At 49.0% G+C, this 10,210-nt stretch overlaps 1 protein-coding gene across 1 annotated transcript; it reads right to left on the bottom strand.

The window, feature by feature from the left end:
- Positions 1–7,712: 7,712 nt before the first annotated feature.
- On the bottom strand, positions 7,713–9,960 carry HOXC12 (homeobox C12). Its single transcript, XM_058173524.1, has 2 exons — positions 9,393–9,960; positions 7,713–7,951 (listed from the first exon to the last, which is right to left on the bottom strand). Exons 1-2 carry the CDS (start codon positions 9,958–9,960, stop codon positions 7,713–7,715), a joined length of 807 nt encoding a protein of 268 aa, XP_058029507.1.
- Between the last annotated feature and the right edge of the window lie 250 nt (positions 9,961–10,210).

The following is a 10,210-nucleotide window of genomic DNA, read 5'->3' as shown; positions in this document are numbered from 1 at the left end:
TTCGTGACAACAGCTCTTTTTATTTAGAGTGAGACTTCAGCAAAAGATGCAGGCAGGATGCTCACCTTATATACACACCTGGGTCAGTTGGTCACCAATAGGATTCAAATGTTTTCCCGCTGGAATTTCCCGCTGGGATTTCCCACCAATGGGATCATACACAACAAAGAGAAAGGAGAATCGGGTCGTTTTTAAAATTGTGATTCTTCTAAGGGATGTACAGTTGTGTATGATCCTCCTTACTCGACCAACTCAACATGTACCATTTGGGTTAACATCCCCTAAGTGTACCTTTAGATATCCTGACTTCAGGATACCTAAAAACAAGCACAAAGAATGCTTTTGACCTAATAGACACACAGCCCTTTCAGAGCCTGCACTAATAGTCCGCTAGTCTTAAACCGTCTTTAAGCAGAAGCTTTGCCTTAAAGGTCGTTCTCCCTTTGGCTCTCTTTGGGTAACGTTTCTATTAAAAATGTGACTGTGAAGACTCTTCAGAGATCAAAAACAGGAACTCTTATTGTCTCTCTCTTGGGGATTTTCCACCTCAGCAAAAAGTGCCTTAATGAGCACCCTGTCTTTTTTTTTTCCCTCCTTCCCCAGAAAACAGAATTACTCCTAGCAATTCTAGAGATGGGGTGGGCGGGATGGGCAGCGGGGAGATATGCTTTCCGCTTCCTAATGAATTCATTTTTAAAGCCGTAGCTATGAAATACACCCCTACATAAAAAGAAGCAGCAGCCCAGCCGGGCTCAGGAAACAATACGCATTTTTACTGCTAGCAACAATTTGTCCAACCACTCACTGGTAATAAATAAGTTTTATCTATTTGGATGAACGCTTAAGCGTCTTTGGAACCGAGCATTCCTGCTTCAAGGTGAACCGACACACAATTTTCTACACAATTTATGCTACTATATACCGTTCAGATGTGTTGGCCAGGGTCCAGGGTCCTACTGATTTCCGCACGCAGGGTCTTTAGCCTCCTTGTTATTTTCTGAGCTGTCCTCAGCTGCCACACGCCTCAAAGGGAACCCGAGAGGAAGTGGTGTTTGGGTGGTAACTTTTACCCCCATCACGGGAGGGTGAAATTAAAGTGGAAGCCGCAGACACAGGGGTACCCTTAGTTTGTCCATGAAATCGGCATCCTGAGGAGGCCAAAAAGCAAAGCCTCCAGCTGATTTTCACGACTGTGAATAAGAGCTCTGGTGAATCGGGCAGCGTCTGTCTGCTCGCCTTTATTTATTTATTAGATTTTTTTTTCCCCAGTGAGAAACTTGAAAGAAAGCCCTGCGGTGGAAGTTGCTGGCTCTTGCTATGTTTACTTGGAAGTAAGTCACCCAGAATTCTATGAGGCCTGTGAGGCTATTCCCAGGTTTGCCAGTATGAATCTGCCAGTGATAATAATGACAATAAAAGCGTGGGTTAGATATAGAAAGTACAGCTCTTGTGGAGGCTCAAAGTGCTCAGTGAACTTTAACGCATCTAGCTCTGTATGAGAAGGCGATCCCTTCCTCCCTCCCTCTCTCTCTCTCCCTCTCTCTCTCTTTCTCTCTCTCTCTCCTCCCCCTCTTCCTCCCTCCCTCCCTTTCTTTCTCTCTCTCTCCCTCTCTTTCCCTCCCACTTCCTCCTTCCCTCCCACTCCCACTCCCTCTCTCTCCCCCCCCCCACAGATCAGGACCAAAGGGCAAGGACAGTAGCTGGGCCTAGCCCTCTTCTTGAGCTGATGGCTTGATGCAAGCTATTCACAAAATCTTTCCCATTTGCAAAACTTGCTCCAGATAGCTACGTTGGGATTGAGGAGGGGTCCCCAACCCAGGGTCCATGGATGGTACCAGGCTGCGTCATGCCAGAAACCTGGATGGATGGGACTTCGCAAAGAAGTGAAGTCTCATCCATGGGTTGCAGGCAGCATGTGAAACCACGCCCCTTCTGGGTGGGAGCGGTGGAGGGGTGGGGTGGAGGGGGGAGGGACTCTACAGAACCAGTCCCTGTTGCCCAAAAGGTTGGGGACTGTTGGGTTAAGGTTCTGGCAAGGAAAAAAAAAAGAGAGAGTTCCTAAACTACCCTAGCCTAAAATTTACACCACCAGCTCCTGTTTCAGTCCTTCCCAGATTCTTAAGTAGAATAAACCAGGAACTCTTTTCCTGCCAAAGTTTGCAGGACCAGCACTTTGCTGAAAATGTCCAGATTTTGTATGAGCCTTATCCGGAGCCTTATTTAGGCCTGAGCTGCAGAGAAAGCTTTTTTTTTTTTCGAAAAGGGGAGGGGAAAAAAGCTTTCCCATGGAGAGGAAAAGCTCAATGAAATGGGCTGAACCCTACTAAGCTGTCAAAGTGCAGAAGTAGGCCCTTACCTTAAAAAGGCACCAGAGACCTCCAAGCAAGGATATCATCTTTTACCTCTATGTTTATTTAATATTTTTAAACTGTTGATTCATCCCTCCTTCCAACTCCTGTAGCGATTCCTATTAATTTTACGCACGCATATGTTTGCAGCCTCATCCTATAGTTTAAAGTATTTTTCCCTGGGGGCAGGTGGGGATTTTTGTTTGTTTTTTCCCCGAATATTGAAATAGTCCTTCCAGCTGTTGGAGAGGCTGTTTTAACACCGCTTCTGGTTGTGGGTACTGATTAAGATGCTTTTAGAGTAAATGAGCAGATGGATCTTGCGCACACCACTTAAGGTACTATTTGCCCAAGGGATATTTTATCAATTAACATTTCAGCCAGTAAAATCAAAACGTTAGGGATGCCTTTTTTTTGGGGGGGGGAAGCCTAAAGCTCTTAACTTTCTGGATCCCGATGACCCCTTGCCACACAGACAGGTTTTCCAGGCATTGGCAGCAGGTCAGATCATAAAGGGGCTGGGTGGGTGAGAAAGAAGGGATTCTCCCCCAAATCAATTGCCAGACTTTAGTATTTGGTCTGGTACAAGCACTTCCATTCCCAGTGAATGCAGATTTGTTTTTTTCAAGAAAGCCCCACCCCACCCTTCCTGTGATCTGGGCAAAAGGGAGAAAAAGTGAGCACAGGGCCCCCATATAGGGACTAGGAGGGGTCAAACTGGGGCAGAATCCCACAGGAGGAATTGCTGCCTTGACTTCCCTTTAAGGAGATCCCGAGGCCATTACGGGTGTATCTCTTCGTGTTCAGGTGCTGTGTATGTTCAAGGGGGATGCATTGGTTTCCTCTCTTCTACAACTGGGGAGGGGGCAAAGACCTCCAAGCTGGGCAACACCACTCCGTTTAAGCTCCAGGCTCAGTAGAGAAGCAGCGGACAGAATGGCATGCCAGACTAATTAAAAAGAATAATGCAGGGAACTCTTGATCACATCCTATCTATATTTCTTTTTTCCCCACATTTAAATCGCACAGCGCTCCTAGCAAATCGGACAACAGCAGTTTTATCTAACAGTCTTTCTACATTTTAGAGACATCAATGGCTGGTAGGTTTCAACTGTGGCCTGTGTTTTGTTACTCCCCCTCCAATCAATTAGGGACCATACTATTTTTCTAAAATATATCTTTCTCAAGAACAGGACGTGCAAGAATTCCGCCCTCCCTCCCCCCCCACCCTCAATATATTCTCATTAAAGCACTTTTAACAACTGAGATAAATTTCCTCTGGTTATCTTCTTGGATTGCTTGATGCTCCGGAGGCTGCCTCTCTATTTTAACCACATGGTTTATGTATCTATTACTCTTTTTTTAAAAAAGGAAAATATATTCTCTACATAAGCCTCCAAAGGTTTCATTATCTTTATAAAAAGCCCTACTGTACTAACCTTTTTTGATTCCTCCTCATTCGGTAATAAATCACCAAGTGGAGATTTGAGCCATTTTATTTATTATCAGAAATCACATAATAATACATTCAATTTATTGTCATCTTTATCATTATTATGAAAGGGGGAAGGGAAAAAAAAGAATACATGACTATATAAAGCCGGGGAAACGTGCTATGACAGGCATTTGCATAGGTCCTACGTATAATATGCTTGAGGTAAGAAACAATTTACATTGGGACTCTACCGCGAGCGGTAGCTATGTAATAACAGCGAGAAATTCACTAGCCCGAAGGACCGAGGGAGACGTCGGACACACACACACACACACACACACACCGGCGACGAACACAAGACGAACAAAATCGACACAGAAGAATACTTGAGTTCAGTCAGAAAGAGAATATTGCATATATTTCAGCGCCTTCGTTTTTAGTGGATCGACCCCTCCCTCCCTCATTCCATCCCACCCCCTCCCCTTCCTCCTTCAAATGGTGAAGTAGGAATCGCCTTGGGTCCGCAGGAGCACAGCCCGGGTTTAACTTTTTTTTTGCTGGTGTCTGAGGTTTCCAAGCGCTGGGAGAGCTCAAATGCCTTGGGCCCGTGAAATAGCGTATTAACAAGGCAGCCAGCCCCCCCCCGCCCCTTATGGGCACGGCGTCCTTCTTCTCCGTCCCCGGATGGCAGGATTTACCTAGCGGCGCCTGCTTACGCTGACGGTAAGTCGAACGCGCCTGGTAAAGCCGCCCACTTTCAAATAACTTCCCACCCCCACCCCAGCGGCGGCGAGTTAACATTAGCCCCGGGTTGCAAGGCGGCTGCAAGCTGGGCGGGAGACCCGGGACGGCTAGGATTGCGACGGCGGCTTCCTCGAGATAATAAATCTAGGGTAATATTGATAAATCCGATGCCTTGAACCGCTCTCACGCCCGAGTCCTGTTCCCCACCCCCGCGGCGGCCAAGGCTACCTGATCTCATTTATACAATACCTATATCACATTATACTGCAGTGGCTCAAGGGCATCTCTCTCTCTCCCTCCCTCCCCCCCCCTGTTTTAAGCCCCCACACACTCTACACAAACCACAGGCGCACGCTTTTCAGGGCAAACAAGAAAGCCGAATCAGGGCAAAAGGGATTCTCGGGTCAGCCGGTGCTAAAGGGAAGGAGAGAGGGAAACCTTTGGTTTTGCAGTCTTCGGAGAAATAAGTAGGACTCTGCACGTCTTCCCACCATTCCCAAGGGCCTTTATTGCGTGGCGGCGGGAGAATTAGCCTTAAACACGTGCACACCGCTATTCTGGGATCTCTCTCGCTTTCAGGTCACAGCCAGGTGGAACTTCCTCTCTTTTGTCGCTGTGTGTATGTGTGAAGCCTGCAGAAGGTGTGTCTTAGATAGACATTAGAATGGGTCCAGAAAGGTGGATAGACGTTAGAGAGGGTCCAGTCCTCTGCAGAAGGACGAGGAGGCGGCTAAGGAGGAGACAAAAAAGTACCCGCACAGGCCTGAGTAAAAAAAAAAAAAAAAAGGGCTTCCAGAGAAGGGGGTGGCGGCCAAAGGCATTTGAAAGACTAGCCAGCAGATCGTAAAGGCGAGGAATTCCTGCTACCAGCCGTGACCGTGAACGTCCCTGCCAAGAAGCCGGCGCTAGTAACCAGAGTCTCCGCAAGCCCACTAGGGCGGGTATGATTGGAGTGTAAATTATGAAAGCAGCAAAACTGGGGTGGGGAGTGGGAGAGAGGACCCGAGAGGGAAGAAACGTCCAAAACCTGGCAGCTGTTAGAAAAACAAATTGCCACTTTCTTTAGGAAGTAGAGAACCCAGCCACCAACAACACAAATGACCGACCAAGAAACAACTAGCGACCCGCTCTTGTCCTTTCCTCTCTCTCTCCCTCTCCCTCTCTCTCTCTCTTTTTCCCGTCCTGCTGTAGGCGGTAAGGGGAAAAAAAGATGCAGAGGAAAGTGGGAGAAGAGCCGGTGGCAGACTTGAAGAGCTGGGTGGAAATCACCCCTATCTGCATTAAGTGGATTCTGAAGTGGGAGCCATGCATGCGGGCGGGCGGGCGGGCGGGCTGGTGGGTGGGTCAGAAAAGAGAAATAACGCGACACACTTCATAAACGTTCACAGTTGGCAGCTGCTACCTATGGCAAATCGGGAATGAAAATCAAGTGTGTGTGCGCGCGCGCGTATCGAGATCGGAGCAGAAGGCGTGCACGCGCAGACAGAAATCTCTTGAATTTTGAGAGGGGGCGGGGGAGAAAAACAGGGCTTGGATACTGCTTTTCTTCGGATTCTGTGCTTCACAGTATAAATACAAGACATATTAAAAGGTGGGGGAGTGATAGGACACGGGGAACGCCCCCTTTTTTGTTCATTTAACCACAGAAATCATTGATAAATGGACTAATATTAGAGGGCACCTTTCATGCAAGCGGGAAATGCTATTAATAGCTTAATTAGTTCCAAGGGGCTGCCACTGTGGTTAATGCATATAGAAAAAGGGGGCCATCATCCCCCCCCACACCCCCGCTTCTCACCACCTTCTTAATCGTCAATAAATAGAACGGCACAATAAACAGCACAACCTCTCCTTCAACCGAGCTATTATTAAAGCACAAATTGAAATTATTAAGCATTCTATTAGGGGAGAGAGACAGACAAGGAGCAGAAAGCGCGGGTAGTAGGGTGGGGGTGGGGGGAGATTGCAAGGTAGGCAGCCCGCTTACACGGAAGGCAGCCTCCATAAGGCTCAGTTCACGGATAAAAGAAACGCATACAATAAATGAGGTAACTTCCTTAAGAATTTTCCTTTTTAAAAAAACAAAAAACAAAACCCCTTTAGCAATGCTGTGGAAGGTCATCTCACTAAAGACAACCCCCAGACACACAAACACACACATGCATACGCACATACACGTACCTATAGATAATTAGTCTGTGAACCACTCTGGATATTGGGTGGAGAAGCTAAGTGAACGGTCCCACTCTCCTGCCGCAGTGACTTTCAGGACAATAACTCCCGGGTAGCACCAACCCACTTCCATTGCCTGAGCACCCACACCCACACACATACACACAATGGGTAGACAGACAGCTGGGAAGATGATCTGTACCATCTGCGTCGTTAGAGACGGAAATATTCAGCTCACCTGGGTACCATAGTCACCTCTTCCCGAATCTCGCCTTGAAAGCCAGTTCTGACCAAACCTCTAAAGCTGGCTAGCCAAGCCTCCGGAACAATGGGTTTCCGAGTGATTTCAGACGAAGGTCACTTCCACGCCTGCTTTTTTTTTTTTTTGTGGGTCCTCCAGCGAATAACAAAATCCCAACAGGACACCCCACCCCACACACACAAATCCCTCCTCCGCCGAGCAGCGGGGAGCGAGTCCTTCCTTCTCCGCCTCTCCCTGCCGACGAGCTAACCCAACCCAACCGCCAGAGAGTCAGCAGGTAAAGAGAAAACGGAGAGGTGGGGGGAGCCTTTTGGGACTTGTCCGGGAAAGCGTTGTACGTGTGGCGGCTCGTCCACAAGCCAAGAACCATCCAGTTGAAATGGCATTCACGGAGCACTCCCGACCCTGGCTGGCAAGTCCTGTTTTAGCTGCAAGAACCCAGGCGGACCGAGGGAGGCGTTCCCTGGTATATCTGCGCATTCCCATTCTAAGCGCTTCCCTACAGATTTAGGAGCGGAAAAAAAAACATTTTCTCACATTCACACTCTCGCTTTCTCTCTCTCTCTCTCTCTCGCGCACACAACCATCCCCACCCCCACGCCTACTGCCGGGCATTTTGAAAAAAAGGATACTGATTAATATTAATAACATTATCGTTCAAGGAAAATAAAACCTCAAACCCCCCCCCCCCATCAGCTTAAGAGTCCCGGCACCGTCAGCGACCGCGAAGGCTTAGAAGAGTCTTAGCGCTCTAAAAGAAAGAAAGCGCTTGCTCTCGGAGGAGGAGTCTTTTCTTTTTCATCCGTCGGTTCTGGAACCAGATCTTCACCTGCTGGTCACTCAGGTTTAGCCGGTCCGAAAGCTCTCTCCTTCTTTGGCGGGTAATGAACTCGTTGACCATAAATTCGCCTTCCAGCTCCGCTAGTTGCAGCTTCGAGTAGGGTTTTCGCTTTTTGCGGGATCTTGTGTGCATCGGATACCAGGGAGCACCTAAGAACAAGGCGACGGAAAAGGAGATTTAATACGCAGAGCAAGAGCCGAGAGAAAGTGAGTGAGTGAGTGAGAGAGAGAGAGAGAGAGAGAGAGAGAAGGAGCAGATCTCGGAAGGGGTCCTTCTCTCCTTTGACTCACTTCTCAGACAGATTCCAGATATACTTCTTCAATGGCAAATTCTAGGGGTGTTACGTCGAACATGATCGCCCTCCCTTAAGGAAAACAAAGTTCTCAAAACTGCAGGGATCTGGGAAAATAATTAGAGGTTTGAAAGCTGGCTGAGATTCCCCTTTCAAGGCGGGAGGGGGGGGGAGAAGGGAAGCCCAGACATTGCCCACCGTTGTTATTTTGGGAAGGAATATTAAGCAGGAAAAAATCCCAATCTCTTATTATTTTTTTAAAAAAATTCGATCAGATAAACAAAACAAGGCCATCGGATCAGTGGTATAAAAGTTTCCATACCTTGATAGGCAGGGACTTAAGGAGCCTCACGGGCTGGTACAGTTTTCGAAAGCTACTTTGGAAGAACTTTAGGAGGAGTGGGGGGAGGAGGTTAGAGAGTCCCTAAAGCCAAGAGAGGGAAAAGGGGCCGGATTTTACCCGCTGCCGTTCCGCGAGAAGGGAAAACCGAACCGAGCCCTATTCCCGGCAGACTTTCCGACGGGAGAAACAAGCGTCTAACCGGAGGACGCGCTATTATGGTTCATGGCGTCTCTTTATTCAGGCACCGGCATCTCCCCGGTTTGCGGCGGGGGGCGGGAGCGCTGGATTGTTCGTGAAGAGGCGACGAGGTTGGAGAATCAAGTTCTAGGTAGAACCTAGATCCCCTTCTTCTAGAAGGAACCGGTCCGGGTGATCGTCTGGAATAACCTCACTCTACCGAGAGTTAACAAGTAACACCCCACCCGCCAAACATTCCCGCCCCGATGGGGATTTTTTCCCCCGCGGACTAGAAAAGGGCGCCTGTGAACTTGGAATAAATCGAGAAAGTAAGTGTCGTCCCGACCAAGCGCCACCCCGCCCGACCGCTCCGGAGACGGCCAGAAGCTGCGTAGAGATTGGGGAGGGGTAGGGAGAGGAGAAAGGCAAGGGAAATCGCCTTCCCGTCTGTCTGCTTGGGCCCTCGCGATCCCCTTTTTTTTATGGGATATTTACATGTTTATAGGCTTTTTTCCCCCTCTTTTAAAAGAAGCACCTCCTAATAAAGCGCGAGGCATTTGAGGGCTACCCCTAGTGGCTTCGGCACAAATCGGCAGGCGGGCGGGCGCAGCCCAGCTGCTAATTTCCTGGAATTTGGAGCAGACTTTCCCAGCCCGGAGGGAGAGGTAGGACAGGGGAGAAAAAAAAAGGAGGGAAGGGAAGGAGAAGGCGTTGCATAAATCCGTTTTGCTTTGCTTATGAAGAGCCGACTCTTTTTCTCCCAGGCGCAGGATCTTACCCCCAGCGGACAGATTGCTTCCTTGGTTGAGAGGGGAGACCAGTGCGGACGGCTCGTTGGTTGCGCCCTTGTTCCCTTCATTGAGCAAGGAGCTGCTGGAGTCTGACTCCAACGACTGACAAGAAGGGGGGTCATGGGACACCGCCGCCTCAGGAGCCGGATAATCAAATTTGCCGAAATTGCCGCTCATTCCGTGGGGGATGCCCGACTCGAGGGGCATCAAGGCAGCGTCCCTAACTCTCTCTTCCCTTTTGAGGGGCGCGTTCTCCGAGCACGCCTCCCTATAGTAGCACTTGCTTTCTTCCACTCTAGCTAGGTCGCAGGCTCGGCTGAAGGAAGGGTTAATGGACACGGGGCTGCTGAGGTAGGGCTGGGGATATCCGTTGCAGGGCTCCGAGGATGCCCAGGGCAAAGAACAGACATTGTCCCGTCTTGGATAGGAGAGAGACGGCAAGCCGGGTAGCTGTCCTCCGGAGGCTCGGAAATTGGGAAAGTAGAAGGTGTCTCCCGTATGGATGTTCACCAACGGTCCCACAAACCCAGGATTAAGGAGATTATGTTCGCCCATTTCCGCGGGCCTGACCAAGAGCTTCTAGTTTATTGCTATCTGACATTAAACATAGTTAAACCTAAAGGTCCACCCGATTGGTCTGGAGGGGGTCACGTGAGCGCCAACTTGCGTTAAGAAAGGGTGCCACCCACCTTCCGCAATTTGAGACGGAACGCAACGCGAAGTTCTGTCTGTCGGGCGGGTTCTTGCACACACACACACAATATAAAACGCGTATTAAGCACCGCCTTGAGAAACCAGTAGTATT

This window comes from Ahaetulla prasina, chromosome 2 (assembly GCF_028640845.1).
Source record: "Ahaetulla prasina isolate Xishuangbanna chromosome 2, ASM2864084v1, whole genome shotgun sequence".
Taxonomy (NCBI): Eukaryota; Metazoa; Chordata; class Lepidosauria; order Squamata; family Colubridae; genus Ahaetulla; species Ahaetulla prasina.
This window is presented reverse-complemented; position numbering and strand designations above follow the sequence as displayed.

Bases quoted from the DNA above. Each gene is read 5' to 3' on its own strand.
- HOXC12 (XM_058173524.1), bottom strand. From the start codon at position 9,960: ATGGGCGAACATAATCTCCTTAATCCTGGGTTTGTGGGACCGTTGGTG. The intron at 7,952-9,392 runs GTAAGATCCTGC...CCTTGTTCTTAG, and splicing joins AAGCAATCTGTCCGCTGGGG to GTGCTCCCTGGTATCCGATG.